The sequence below is a fragment of the Aspergillus uvarum genome (genome assembly GCF_003184745.1).
Source record: "Aspergillus uvarum CBS 121591 unplaced genomic scaffold BO82scaffold_110, whole genome shotgun sequence".
Lineage (NCBI taxonomy): Eukaryota > Fungi > Ascomycota > Eurotiomycetes > Eurotiales > Aspergillaceae > Aspergillus > Aspergillus uvarum.
Window position 1 is genome coordinate 942 of NW_020291407.1, and position 14,332 is coordinate 15,273.

General features: G+C 51.9%; 4 protein-coding genes across 4 annotated transcripts; 1 reads left to right on the forward strand and 3 right to left on the reverse strand.

Moving 5' to 3' along the window:
* Window positions 1–404: 404 nt before the first annotated feature.
* Window positions 405–1,220, reverse strand: BO82DRAFT_407869 (uncharacterized protein; the record flags this gene model as incomplete). Its single annotated transcript, XM_025639660.1, has 2 exons — window positions 405–988; window positions 1,046–1,220. 2 exons carry the CDS (start codon window positions 1,218–1,220, stop codon window positions 405–407), a joined length of 759 nt encoding a protein of 252 aa, XP_025485805.1.
* Window positions 1,221–3,243: 2,023 nt separating this feature from the next.
* BO82DRAFT_409798 (uncharacterized protein) lies at window positions 3,244–4,704 on the reverse strand (the record flags this gene model as incomplete). The annotated part of the gene is made up of 3 exons (XM_025639743.1): window positions 3,244–4,138; window positions 4,272–4,544; window positions 4,606–4,704. 3 exons carry the CDS (start codon window positions 4,702–4,704, stop codon window positions 3,338–3,340), a joined length of 1,173 nt encoding a protein of 390 aa, XP_025485806.1. The 3' UTR covers window positions 3,244–3,337.
* Window positions 4,705–5,974: 1,270 nt separating this feature from the next.
* BO82DRAFT_409800 (DEAD/DEAH box helicase) lies at window positions 5,975–8,513 on the forward strand (the record flags this gene model as incomplete). Its single annotated transcript, XM_025639744.1, has 2 exons — window positions 5,975–6,854; window positions 6,959–8,513. Exons 1-2 carry the CDS (start codon window positions 6,235–6,237, stop codon window positions 8,511–8,513), a joined length of 2,175 nt encoding a protein of 724 aa, XP_025485807.1. The 5' UTR covers window positions 5,975–6,234.
* A 665-nt stretch (window positions 8,514–9,178) lies between these two features.
* On the reverse strand, window positions 9,179–14,294 carry BO82DRAFT_370057 (uncharacterized protein; the record flags this gene model as incomplete). The annotated part of the gene is made up of 6 exons (XM_025637194.1): window positions 9,179–10,054; window positions 10,121–10,377; window positions 10,438–10,810; window positions 10,992–12,974; window positions 13,051–14,047; window positions 14,110–14,294. The coding sequence occupies 6 exons, from the start codon at window positions 14,292–14,294 to the stop codon at window positions 9,179–9,181; spliced, it is 4,671 nt and encodes a 1,556-aa protein (XP_025485808.1).
* Window positions 14,295–14,332: the final 38 nt, after the last annotated feature.

A 14,332-nucleotide genomic window follows, 5' to 3' on the forward strand; every position in this document is an offset into this window, starting at 1 on the left:
TCCAGTAATCGTAAATGACCAATAAATGCGAACAACACACAATCACTCCACACTGACACATTTAACTATCCTCCCAATACCTGCCACTGTGTAAAATGCTCGGAACAAGGTGTTGAAAACAGATTCAGCCCTCAATAAAGCATTCATAACAGTTGAGAATTCGAGAAAGCAGTCGCCTCGACCATACCATATCAAATCATTGGGCTTTTCAGCCTTCTTTCCTAAGTTTATCGATAATACAGGGTTGACAACAACTAGTAAATTTCATGATTCGGCAACAAGTTTCGCTGCTGATCAGGGTACGTCGCAAACATAACTGGTCGGGAGAGACAATATTTGCAACTGCAATGGTCAATCAGGTCACATTTTAGTGCTGGCTCTTCTCTGAGGAAAGTCGGGGTAACTCACATCATCCACGGCAAGGAGATCCCGGGTGCTAACATGGCAGGCATGGGCAAAAGCTGTGGTCCCGTACTTGGAACGACGCCGACCATTTCAGTGCCGTGAGTACCGAAAGACTTCCTCATCCCATACTGCGAGTCGTAAGAGGACGTCAAGCGCGGTACCTGAAGCGCTCCCGATTCAGCCGTGGAGTATGCTGTTGGAAACTTGCAGCCATTGTAGATTGGTGGACTATAATAGTAGTCTTCACCAGGGTAGTGTCCTGGTGCCAGGCTGTGACCCGTTTGCCCGTCCGGGTTGTCATACGTGTGGGGTGGGCCGGAAGAGGATGCGCCCGTTCTGGCTGTACCCTTGCCGTTTGGGAATGGGGGCGGGCATGGCCGGGAGTCTGCCGCTCGATCACCACGGGATGCCTTGTAGCTCTTGCTAGGAGGGTGGCTGCTATCTGCGCGGGGATTGATCGCTCTCGTCCGTTCTGTAGAAATGAACTCTTCATTTTTCATGGTCTTGGGTGGCTTTGAAGGCTTGGTAAAGTGCCTCAGAGCAACCCCCTCATTTCCCTGCCTCTGTCTCCGGAGTCGTATAGCTATGACAAGCATGCTAATCAGCTCATATGCCTTGGAATATTTTGGAGCTGTCATACCACGCTGCTTCCGCCCGAGCTTCTTCGGTGGTTTCTCGGTTGACGTGCTTTCGCGATAAAAGGTCTGCGTTTGATTCTGGAAGATATCGGGCCTTACCATAGATTCACGGGTGAGTCGCGGTTGAGCTTCGGAGACATATGACTCCACGTCGGAAGGATCGGTGGATGAACGCATTTCGATCAAGAATGTAAGACTGATTGGTAAGTCTGAGACGCTATCGCTTTACGGCTGGATCACGAATCTGGAAGCCGATTATCCCACTCCAGACTTGAGACAGACAAGAGGCAGGCGTACGGAGTGGTCTGGTATTTATGCCCAGGATTCGGACACGGTTGAAGCGATAGCCGAAGATGATGTAAGCCATGTTTGCTCAAGCATGGATAATCAAACTATTGAATTATTGGACTTGAATTCGGGCTTGGAAATGGTAAGGAGAACGAAAGAGCACAAGAACGGAACCGAACTCCGGATAGGCGTAGGCATCCACACTAATTGAGCCACCAAGTCTACTCCGCCACGCTAGGCCGAACTGAAACACATCACTGCGAATCACCAGAGAATTATTTGGGATAGCGGACTATTCAACAGATAAGCCAATCATGCCTGTAAATGCCACGGTGCATTTAGAGCGTGATTTGCATCATATTATCATTAGCTCTATTCTTTGCCATGAGCTGCCATGGACTAAATAGCAAATGTGGTCTGTGAAGATTTGACCATTGTGCACTAACAATTCAATAGGCAAAAATGCAAAATGGTTCGAAATGTTCGAGCCGATCACATTATAGGACATGGTTCAATCCCGACCGTTGGATTTTGAATGCCGTCCATGTTGGATGCTTCTTTTTTATCTTCTGGAAAAGATTGTTCCACTGATGCTGAAATTGGTCCATCCCGAGACAGTATCGCCCAAGGGTGAGGACTAGGTTCGGAATGAACATACTCTTGCTTCAAAGACTTAGTTGTTTTGAATTTCCATTCTTCACGGCAAGGTGCGAGCTCAGGCGAATCGGGATACGTGTATTGTGGATAAGACATTGGAAAATGCGGTGCTGCAGCGACCGCCAACCGACTCGGATCTGGCTCAGAGAACGGAGAATCCAGACTCCTCAGGAAATAACCTGGCTGTGACTCGCTGCATCGGTTGCTGATGCCACTTGCACCGGAATCGGACGACTGCAGGAGTCTCGGTCCATCAAATTCTGCGTCAGACATAGGAACGACAGATACAGGGGTCTTGTCAGACATTATCCGGTCTTGGGCAACTTGTTCCTCAAGATGCTTCAAGCGTCGTTTTATCTTCAGACCTATGGCTAGGTCAGATTGATAGGCTCCTCCTGAGTTCTTTGCCAGCATAACGTACGATGTGTTCGCTGAGCAATGCGGTTCTGAATGCGTCGCCGTGCCGCAAGATCGGAAATCTGAGTCCAATCCTCGGTAGTACACGCATGCGAGTTAGAGCGTACGCTGATACAATCGCACCTTGAAGTGCTGGAGTTGGGCCCTTCAAAAGGAATGGAATATGAGGCCTGATACATGTCCGAGACAAAAATAAGGGATATCGATACTAAGACACAAGGGTGATGTGAAAGTCTGAGGTGTAAGGGAAGAGGGAATCAGGAAGTCCCGAACCATAGATAGAGCCTGAAAGCCATCACTGGGTACACTTATCATTTTGTACATTACCCTGAAGCTGAGCCTCGCGTACTGATTGTCAAGAAAGGCTGGAAGTATATTCGCCCCCGTGCGTTCAACTCCCGTTGAACAGCTGTTCGGCCTTTATATGCCCGAACTAACAAAAGTCCATGGACTGGGCGAAGCGGCCTCATCGAGGCGGATGTGTTCAACTGTGAAGATTATGGCTACATGCTCATAGTGAATAAAGATTTTTAAAGTTACCACGTCGACTGTCCTGGTCTGACTGTCCGTTGTAGCATTGCAACACGTGCCAACGAAAGCCTCGCTTGCCTAGACACCATCCTTAACCGCATTCAATAGTACAACAGAATTTCGCGCTGGAAGTTTGGTATACAAAGCCGGATGGCATAAGTCAATCTCGTCAGCGAATTCAGGGACATACTTAGCAAAGAGCATTCGATTCGGATACACGACAATAAATAATATACGGTAAAACAGGGGGTCGACCAACTACCCATCTTCGCCGAGGTTACTTCGCAATAAGCCTTTTATAGATACTCTCTGCTTTATTGTGCCCGGTTTGCTCAATTATAGGTTAGGAGGATTCAAAAGAGCAAGCTGTAAAGGCATCTTGTTTTCGCTATCTACTACGGCTAACCAGCAGTTTCTAACTCTGAGGACTGCACGTCTTCAGCACGGTCACCGGCCGCGTTCAAATCACTTAAGCAGGCGGCGACCCATGTACAGTCAGTCTTGTCTATCTGCACTGTTCTCAGAGACGTTAATTGCTGTAAGCGTAATAGAAGGGCATGTGGGAGGTTCTGGTGACTACTGAAGCTGACTGTGACACAAACAGCACTCAGCGCCTGTAATACCATTGGCCACGTCGACAAATGCTGCAGATCCGTGGGCTGCATTCGCACACGGACGTGAACACCAGCTGGGAGCTCCACGCTTTCAAGAAGGGCAACTGCGGTGCTCGAATCGTAAATGCGTAAACTTTGAAGGTTCGGCCAATGCGGTTGATATCTCTGCCTCCGAGCCACAAAATCACAGTTCGTGATGACCAACTCTTCGAGGTGGCAGCCGAGGGCTGGGCAAAGCGACTGCCAGTCGATGTCAGTAGAGAAGGTTATCTCCACTCGCCGAAGATCGAATGCGCTACCACTACACACAATGCTTTCCTGTCGAGCGCCTGAAATGGACAGAGAAGTCAGAGATGGGAGTCGATCGAACTGTAGCTCTGCGCACGGTCCCAAGCCAGCTTGTGGGCAATCGAGACAATAGCAGCAGAAATCTAAGCACAGCCTTTCCAAAGCCGGAAGCGACGGAACCACGAACAGCCCGGGCTCGTGCTCAATGCAAGAAAGACGCAGGCATCGAAGGTGTACAAAGGTCACCTGGAGCTGCCAAATACTTGGAGACATAAAGTCCACGCTCAATGTGCCTACAGGCTGGAACGACAGTTGCCAAAGCAGTTTTTGGAGGCTAGTCAGCGCCGGCGGGTAGCTGATGCTACATGTGTGTCAGCCAAAGCTTTCGGTGGACTGCCCCAGACAGTTCATGAGGATCGACAACTTGCCTCACGGTCTGAAGACGGTGCATATCCCCCAAGAAACCCAAGAATTTGTCCGGGAGGACTGCTTCGTCACCCCAGATATCCAGGGTCCGCACATGGTCTGACCAACGGCTCAATGTTTGTACTAGATCGCTCCTTGGAGGTCGAAGAAATCGTCCGTTCAGCATAAATGGAGTCGATCCATCGAATCGAATGGTGACTTTGCGAAAAAGCCAGCGCGCGGCGCAAACACGCAGGTGCTGGCAGCAGTCGTAGACACTCCAAAGATCGCGAGTAGTCAACTAAAGGTCCGTCAGCATGAATAAAGCTTGAATCCAATTTAGCGGCTGGGTGTAAAAATACTTGTTTTGTGATCAGGTCAAGGATCTCGAGAGGAAGTGCGAGCAGCGTTGGTGGAGCGGATGGCGACCCGAGCATAGGGCCATCGTAAAGTGTAAACATTGCTTAAAAAGTCTCTTTCTGTGAGGGACTAGGCTACCCTCTCAAATTCCCAGTCCGGAGATTCTGACCCGGGATCAAAGGGCCCAGAAAGGCATATATGGCGACATGGATCGGCGGTGATACACAATGTAATACAAGAACCTGGATTTGACCGGAATCGTCGGAAAAGAAACGCATACTGCGCAGTTCGCCGTTCAACCAGCAGCAGAAAGATAGGGGAATCTCAATCTGATGGCCTACAGTATTGCTGGTAATAGCATTGAACATTGCCAACGATTAATTGAGAAAATGTGCCTTACGTTGTTTTTAGTCCTGATCTTTCCGCAGATGAATACCAACCTACTTATAAGATTGGATGCAGCACTGCAAATTCATGCCCTAAAACATTCAAGCAAATGCGATTTCAGACACCATGAGTCTGATGATTCCTGCACCAGCGAAGTAGCCATCACGCGCGACGCTCAACCAGCAGGGCATATCGGACAGAGCTTACACCTTCAATGACTACATCAACCCATTACCAGACGTACCACAAACAACTATTGTTAGAAAGGCAACTCGTCGCGATCCCCTTCCACAAGCACACTCAATGGAACTATTTGGGATATCAGGGTCCTCCTCAGATCCCATCGGCTATCCAATGGAACAGAACACAAGCCCGGCAAGGTCACGTCCTTGTGCCGCTTCGCCCGCTTCCAAGCGTCGAAGAACATGCTATGCCGATGACTTCGCCTCCCAAGCATCATATTTTGACGGAAGATATCGTCCTCCATCGCCTCCCTACCAGGATGCAACTCTTCATCCGGAGCATGCTTTGATATCGCCACTTGACTCGGCTGCGCTTTCGGTGGCGCTGCCCGCGCTCACGCAGAACCGGGAAGCAAGAGATTTAAGCCTACGGCTAGCGGAAAATGTCGTCAGCGATCCTGCAGTTCTCTTTTCAGCGGCAAGCGAGCCCATCAACACAGGTCATTCCCGTACATCTTGGCAGCCAGATTGTCTCAGCCCGCATCGAACTGAGCCGGTCCCTGGGGACTGGCTTTCCCTTCCGCCCCATGGTGGCATCTCCGATCTGGGACCCTTATCAAACGCAGATACTATTTATAATTGCACTCTTCTGGATCCTTTGCTGTTCGTTTGCGACAACGATGACCAAGGTCGGCCTGATCTTTCCAACGACGGTGTATATAACGCACCGAATTATGAGGCTGACCGCCCCTTCTTTGTCGAACCAACCATGATTGAAGAGGGCCCCCGGCAAGTACCTATCTTACCGCCAGAGGAGACGTCTCCGCTGTCTTTAGCTGCCAATTCCATGCCGGTGCCGATACATAGCTCTGTCACATCCAATGACACTGCCAGGACAGATGTCCCTGCTGAAACAGGGCAAGTACTCTTCGCGCCACTCGGACATCTCAGTGGAAGTTATGCTGATGAGAATTTGACAGGCTCCTCGCGTCTCCCGATACTGAAAGTACGCAAGAAACATTCTCGTTGTTGAATTTCGAAGAGGAAGAAAGTACCAACCCGATGCTCACCGTGTCCCTGATGGAACATCAGGAACAGGGTTTACGCTGGATGATACATATGGAACAAAGCCACCGACACGGCGGCATCCTGGCAGATGATATGGGCCTGGGGAAAACAGTCCAGACATTAGCGCTCATCGCCTCGCGTCAGTCTTCCCATCAGGATCGACGTACAACGCTGGTGGTGGCACCGGCAGGCCTCATATCGCAGTGGAAGCGCGAAATCGAGCGACTGTTGCCCGCTGATCCGCGCGGCGCGCGAGTCCGCGTCCATTCCGGACCTGCGCGACAAACCAGATTCAGCGATTTGTCCCGGTATCAGATTGTGCTGACTACCTACAACACTCTGGTGGCAGAATTTCGACGGGGACATCCAGAATCGCCGCTTCTGGGCCGGGCCAGTAAGTGGCATCGAGTCGTCTTGGACGAAGCACAATATATCAAGAACGATCGGACAAAGGCAGCCATGGCCTGCTGCATATTGGATGCCTCGTACCGCTGGTGTCTGAGCGGGACGCCCGTGATGAACAGCCTGCGCGAGTTTTATTCTTTGTTGCGTTTCCTGCGGGTCCATCCCTACGCTGATCTCGATGTCTTCAACACCGTGAGTACTCGTGATTGGTCGATCGGCTACGAATAGCCCTCTGTCACGGACAGGAGATATGAAGCAAGCCGATACTGATTGTACGTTAGACCTTACAACCAACGAATGACGCCCCTGGTAGCCGCGACCGCCTCGTGGTAATGGCACAGCTGCAAGATCTTGTCAGAGAGATCATGCTCCGTCGCACTCAAACCTCCACTCTTGGTGGTCGACCGATTGTCTCCTTACCGGCAAAGCACATCACGACGGTGTACGTAACATTCCGCCCGGACGAACGAAGACTCTACACGGCGCTAGAGAGCCGCACTCAACACCACTTCGGCCTCTTCCTCCACCATGGAGGAGTTCGCCGAAACGACATGTTGAGCCTCTTGCAGCGTCTCCAACAAGCCTGCTGCCATCCATTCCTTATCCCGCATGTCACCCAAGAAGCCAGTCTACCGCTCGAGCTAAACGCCAAACGCTTCACCGGTGCGGTGGTCGCCCGTCTGCGGGATAATGATCGCGTGCTCGATTGTCCCATCTGCCTGACCCAGGTCGATAACCCTCTGATCTTCTTTCCCTGTGGCCACAGCATCTGCGTGGAATGCTTTGAGCGCGTGGCGGCCGATGATCGACTGCATCACCATATTCCGGGGCAGGGCAACCGAATTTCGTGCCCCGCTTGCCGCGCCATCCTTGATCTCTCTCACATCACCGACTACGCTTCATTTGTCCAGTGCCACTATATCCCGCGAGCAAGTAGCGCGAGCGGTCAAGCTGATCTGTTGAGAATGGGGGGCTCGCGGGACGGAGTACTCTCAAGTACATTTGGTGAGCATACAGACAATGCGGCAGCGGACTCAGATCTCCTCACCCACTTTGGCTTGAGTAGCGGCGGACTGTCTGTGCCGCAACGAGTTGCACGAGCCTTGCATATCCCAGTCTCCATGCTGAGCCTGTCGGCTCGGAGGAAGCAGTCGGCAACGAGCCAGGCGGCCAGACGCCAATACCGACAGGATCTGGAAGCTCAGTGGATTGGCAGCGCAAAAATTGATAGAGCTCTAGAGATTGTACACGAGATCCAGCGCCGTGGCTACAAGGAAAAAGTCGTCATCTTCAGTCAATTCACGGCGTTGTTGGATCTCCTGGCTGTTCCTTTGCTGCAGAGAGGCTGGGTCTTCGAACGGTATGACGGCAGCATGACTCCGGCAGCGCGTGACGCAGCCGTCGCGAGCTTCACCGCCCAGCCCGACTGCGGGATAATGCTCATGTCCCTCAAAGCCGGCAACGCGGGGCTGAACCTCGCCTGCGCATCCGAAGTCATCCTGCTAGACCCATTCTGGAATCCATACGTCGAAGACCAGGCTGTGGGTCGTGTCTATCGAATCGGCCAGCAGCGCCCAGTACACGTACACCGTATTCTTGTGCAGCAGACCATTGAAGATCGGATCTTAGCACTGCAGAATTCCAAACGTCAATTGATTGAAGGCATTTTAGGTGAGAATGCGGCGCTTTCTTCCGGCAACCCCGATCATCTCAGAAGAGAAGATCTAGCCTATCTCTTGGTAAGCTCTCCTGAGCAAGATTTATTACCGATTTTTAGTGCAGCTGACAGCGTGAAGGGTTTTCGCGAGCCAAGGGAGACAATTCCGCGGCAATCAACCATTGAAGGGGGACCGATCGGGATTAACTAATTAGTCGCTGATTACATGTTTGATTTGGACGCCTGAAAGAGAAGTGATAAATAAGCATGTAAAAAGGGCTGGAGAGACCTATGCACTTTTCGGTCCACGCACGCAAGGGCATGGATGAACGATGTAGGGGTACGACGTGGGCATCAATATATATCATGGAGGATGACGGGCACACCCACTAGCAGAAATAACAAGAACATGTTGAACATAGCCTGCTCAAATTATCAGAGATTCGTCTCTGGAACGGACCTTATATAAAAATATTAGAAAAGTTAGAAAAACAGCTTGTGATTCTTATTCGCAGTGTCCACAGAATTGGAATGTTTAGACCCCGGACAACGGAACAATACACGAACATTGACGTCACGTGCAGTCACAAGGTCTAGCTCGGCGGAGAAGAGTTTGAGCCTCGTTTTCTTCTACATTAACACATCTGCGGTCGATGATACCAACAACTTGTTCCTCTCTCTTTCGACATCACTGAGCTCAACAACTAATAGAGAATGGAAGCTACGGAGGTGGACCGGATTGATAGAGATTACGCGCGAGGATCAAAGGGACAGAAACCAGGTAAGAAGAGTTTGCGGGCTATATACTGCGGATATTGAACTATGAAACATGAAAGGTGACTAATGAACTGTTAAACAATTGTTTCCGTACAGGGTTCAACGAGTTTCATCATGATGTCCTGTTCCCATAGCTGCATCAACTTCTACTCTCACCCTTTTGCCGCGGTCGCGTTCGGTGGCCAGAATGATGGGGTTCGGACAGGTTCCTACCGGCTGCATGCTTTTGGAGAATTCGCCGATGATGCGAGTGACCGTGGTGGCTATCCTGCAGGCAAAATCCACAAAGCCTTCATTCACTGACACGGCGGCATGAGCCATGGTGTCTTCAATAATATGAGCCTGTGGTGCCTGTGCTACTTGGGCGCATGCTGTTGGCTTCTCCGCCGTTCCAGCTTGGAGGATCTCCGCGGTGGTCGCATCGACTACTTCCGAGGCAACAACCTCGACAGGGTTATTGCGTGCCACGATTCTGTTTTCCGTGATTGATGGATGCAGGTCCGAGAGCGTCTCGTCTATCCATTGAGGCTTGGTGCCCCAAGGGACAGCAAGGAGGATCAAAGCAGCGGTGCTGCCTGAGTCTCCAGCTCTGTGCACGGGCATGGTCTGCAATGAGACTGAAAACCCCATTTCGAGCAGAGTCTGGACAGTCGGTCCCACTGCAGGGATAGGATTCTCCCGAGACCCAGCGTCAAAAACTGTCACCACGATAAAATCGGGGCTCAGAGCTGGAGATCGGGCTGCCAGACTACACATCTGCCACACGTCTGAATTCTCTTTTGTAGGTATAGATGATTCGGTGGACAATGCATTTAGTCTCTTGGAAATTGTGTCCGAAGTCTCGGCTCGTCCGGAAATGGTGGCGATGCGAGGCACGAGGCTCTCTTGCGTGGGAAACGTCGGTTGCTGGCTGTCCAAATGTGAGAGACTGGAAAACAGTGGTCCCTGATGGATTGTGGCGAACGGGTGTTGCTCCTTGAACCTTCGTCAGCGCCATGGCCTTCTCCACTGGTCTACATCGTTCAGAATGGTTCAGCTCACCTTCCAAGCTTGATTGCGGCTTTCGTCGAAATTCATAGCGGCACCGATCCGATATCCAGATCGTGCGAAGCCTATAGTGAGATCTAAATGATCTGGCGTCAGGTCAACGACGGTTGCAGCGGGCAACGGCGCGAACCGTGGAAGGGCGGGTCGATCGGAGGCATCTCGGATAGATCGCAGGGTGGTCACGAAAAGAAACCCGGACTGCAGGCTATCCTGGACTCCGAAGCGTACGAAGTACCCGACGGCAGGAATGTCTAGCCAACATCAGCTTCAACTCACGTGTCCGGTGCCACGGCGATCGTATGGGGACTCACCTGCGCAGGGTGGAATCACGGTGCATGGCATAGCTGGCGTATCTCCATCTGTCTCCACCACGAGCACATCACTGGCATTGATGAGCTCCGCGTCGTCGCGGTGACCCATCCGATCCACATTCCTCCAGTGCAACAGCAGTTCTCTGTCCTTACAGGCACTTTCAGCCCCTAGCATCGGGTGTTCGGCGAGAAAGGAGTACTTTGTGACGAGGAGACGGCGGCCAATCCCGTTCTCTGAGACCGGCTCCAGAACATCGTGAATGTGCAAGAACATTCGCTTGGCCTCGCCGTGATGACTATGGTCATTTAAAGTCACAATGGCACATCCCCCTTTCCCGAGCTTGTCAACATAGCGTTGCGAGGGTTTGTCCGCCTATTCATCAATCAGTATCAGTATCTGGCTTCTGGAAAGAGTAGGTCCTATGTGCGAACAGCCGGGTAACAAGGCAGTGTGAATCGCTCCTGATTGTGTGACACCGCAGACAGGGCAATGATAGGCAAGAATCTAAAGAATATCTGGGCCCACACTTATAGGCAAGGGTGATTTAACTTACTTGGAGGCTGCGAGCGACACTTTCGACTGCCATTTGCTCGCACAGCTGCTCTGAGCGTTCTTGCCACCATGCCGTACGCTCGCTGGTATCGACTAGATCTGTCGGCTGCACGGGGATATCAGAAGGCTGGGTCTCTGGATGCATTTCTGGCGGGCTACTGCTGCTGACGCAGGGTTCGTGGTTTTCCATTGCATTTGCGGAGCTCTTGTCCCTTGGCAGGCCCTGTGATGAGATGGATTGGGGATCCAAGCATCCATCAATGCCGTTTGCCCGATTGGTTTGACAGGCCTCGAAGTCAGTCACGTTGCTCTCGATGCTTGTTCCTTGGTAAGGTGGAAGTGAATCAGCCTCGTTATGTCTAGATGGGATTGCAGTCAAAGAAGACGGGTTCAGATCTATGTTTTGAACCTCACTACCCGATTCATTATTGTCATTTGGTCGACCCGACTCAGGGGTGGTGTCAATGACATTGTGCATTGTAATCTTGATGATAGGGCCATTCACAACCTCGTGGCAGTCAGCGTGCTCAAGATGGTCAACATCAGGAGCCCCTTGGGTTGGAATATCCAGGGCATGACCGATTGAATCTTCCGTCGAGTTATCCACGAACCCCTCAAGCCTTTTTTTGTCAGACTCATGGGCCGACTTATCGATGTACTCAGGGCAGTTGTTGGTAGGGCCATCGATAGTCTTCTCCACGGCTTCATTTACTGGTCGGTTAAGCCCTTCGGTGACATCTGTATCGTGGGGGTCACCAAGACGCCTTTCGCGAAGCTCACGAGGAGGCTCTTTGGTGGACGCAACGGTCAGTTGATCGATGCGGTTGACTGACACTTCGACAGCCACGTTCACAGAATCCGTCACATCAGTCATCCGCTCGTCAGCAATATCGTGGCTAATCTGAGTAGACTGCGAAGAAGATTTCGCGATACATTGATTTGGATGCTTGTCGCGAGTCTCTTCCACAAGCTTTAGTGTTATATCGCGAGACTCGCAAGCCTGTTCGTTCCGGCAGTAGTTGCCGGATCCGGTCAATTGATCAGTAGGCATGAGCCAGTGGCTCATGAAGCCAGCCTCAGCAGACGGAGATTTTTCCAGCGTAGACAGTGGCAGACAGGCTGTGAACGAGGTTCCAATCAATGCCCCATTCTCGCCCTGGAGATAGGATGGACCCCCCGAGCCAACGTTACGTTCGTCGAAATCTTTCGCCTTGCAAACTACTGGCGTCCATGACCCGCCTTCAAGGCCCGGAAAGACTGCCTTTCGGGTGCTCAACGGTATTACTTGTCGTGGGCACTGACAGGTATCTTGGCCGAGATTATAGAGAAGTCCACCCGTAATCGGACACTTAGCTCGGTGCAGAGTGACTAAGTAATGGATTTGCGTGCCACACAGCTCCACAAAGTCCAGGCCGTGACCTGTTGTGAAGAAAACCGTCGGTCCGTCGACTGTTTGCTGCAGACGGATCAAGCGTGGCATCTCGCGCACCTTCTGGTGAGCCTTCCGCATCATGTTGCGCACAGCAGCGTCCGGAAAGAATGCACCTTTGGTAATTGAGCTGTGAATGATAGTGACGGCTCGTTGGTAAACTTCTTCTGCGTTTTGCAGCCCGACCAAAGCGCCCTCATCGGTAAAAGACTTGCCGCTGGCCTCTCCGCTTGGAGTTTGAAGCCATCTTTCGTGAATGTATAGGAGATCGCTGTCGGGACGGTACGCCACGTCGACCACTTGCGCCTGGCTGCGAACAAAGACTACCTGAGTACGTGCCGTGCTTGCATGCAGTGCAAGTAGACCGCGAAGCGTCTGCGCTACACCTTGAGCTTCCGCCGTCTGAGGCACCTCTACTGCTTCCGAAAATTGCAGGCGGTGGCGAAGCTCCTCCACTGGACCCCGGAGCAGGCCATGCTTCTGAAGAATATCCCACAGTACATCGGGCAATGCATGCGGCTCTTTGTTCAGGTCCGAGCGAATGAGAAGAGATTCCTGCGGAAATGTGTTCGTTAGCTGCGATTGTCTACACATGGCAGAGCCCGGATATCCCCGCCACGCGGCAACTTACCGCATGTAGTCGAGACTGGCGACAGTAGAAAATGTTTCCTGCTCGTGCGTCCCGCTGCAAGACACCCCACAGCTTCCGGGCAGTCATGTCTGTCACCTGATATTCTGCTCCTTGCACATCGGCAGGTAACGGATGAGTGAGAAAAAGCTCGAGGTATCGAGGCAGAACCTGAGCTTCATCCTCGTTAATCGCTTCCTGCCAGATGGCATGAATGCACTCCCGAGCCTGGATTGGATTCACCAGGCGCTGGCGATCTCGATCCACGCTTCCGTGGATGAGAACATAGCCGCAGTGGAAGGGTTGAGCGTCGAGGCTCCGTTGGCTGACACGGATTCCTTTGAGGAATACATGATCTTCATACTCCGGATTCAGCAATAAATCTCCCTTGGCCGTTCGGATCCGGTTCGATGATGGATGTAGGTCAACCGTGCAATCCACCCAGGCGCGATAATCGGCGAACGACAAGCGCTGTCCTTTGGTCCCTTTTTCAATCGTCACGCAGACATCATTCCAGATGTTGGTACTAAGCCGCGGAGATTCTGCGCCAGCATCAACGGGCAGCGTCTCGCGCTTCGCTTTTGATGGAGCGATGCGGCAGTAAAAGTTCGTCTTGTTGCGACCATTGAAGTTAAAGGTCCAGTGGCAGCCGTTGGTGGATATCTTGATATGGTGATTCTGGCGGCTGAGTACGAGGGCAGCGAGCTTGAGACCCTCCCCGTGGCCTCCGGCCAGTCGACTGTCGTTGCCTTTCTTGGTGCTGTGACCGAGTTCGAGGCAGTCTTCATGTAGAGTGGTCCCTAGGGTGGCAAATTCGATCCTCCCGTGGATCACATTGAAACGGATGTAGCCCAGCACCGACGAATGACCAGCGGCAACGGAATCGCTTGCAGGGCAATTGACAACGTACGTGATTTCGTTCCGGTCCCCAGTGATGGAGTGTTTCGGCTGGAAGTCCATTAGACTAATCTGGGGATGTATCTGTAGGATGGCATCCTTCCTATGATGATGGGTTAGCTCTCTCTATGCAGAGTACTACCCCACCTATAATGAAAGACACACCAGTTTTGGTATAGCTCACGCAGAGCATCTGGGACTTGCCAGTCGGATGCATAGCCGCGGGTGAGGCCGAGGGCAATGGTCCGTGGACCGGCAGGTGCAGCAAGGCCTGCCTCTTGGACAGTGTCGGGGAAATGATCCGGTAGGCCATTGCTGGGCCTAATTGGTTGAAGATGACTGGCCTCCATAGTGAGAGCACGCTTCGAGGTCGTTTGGGATGGAATAT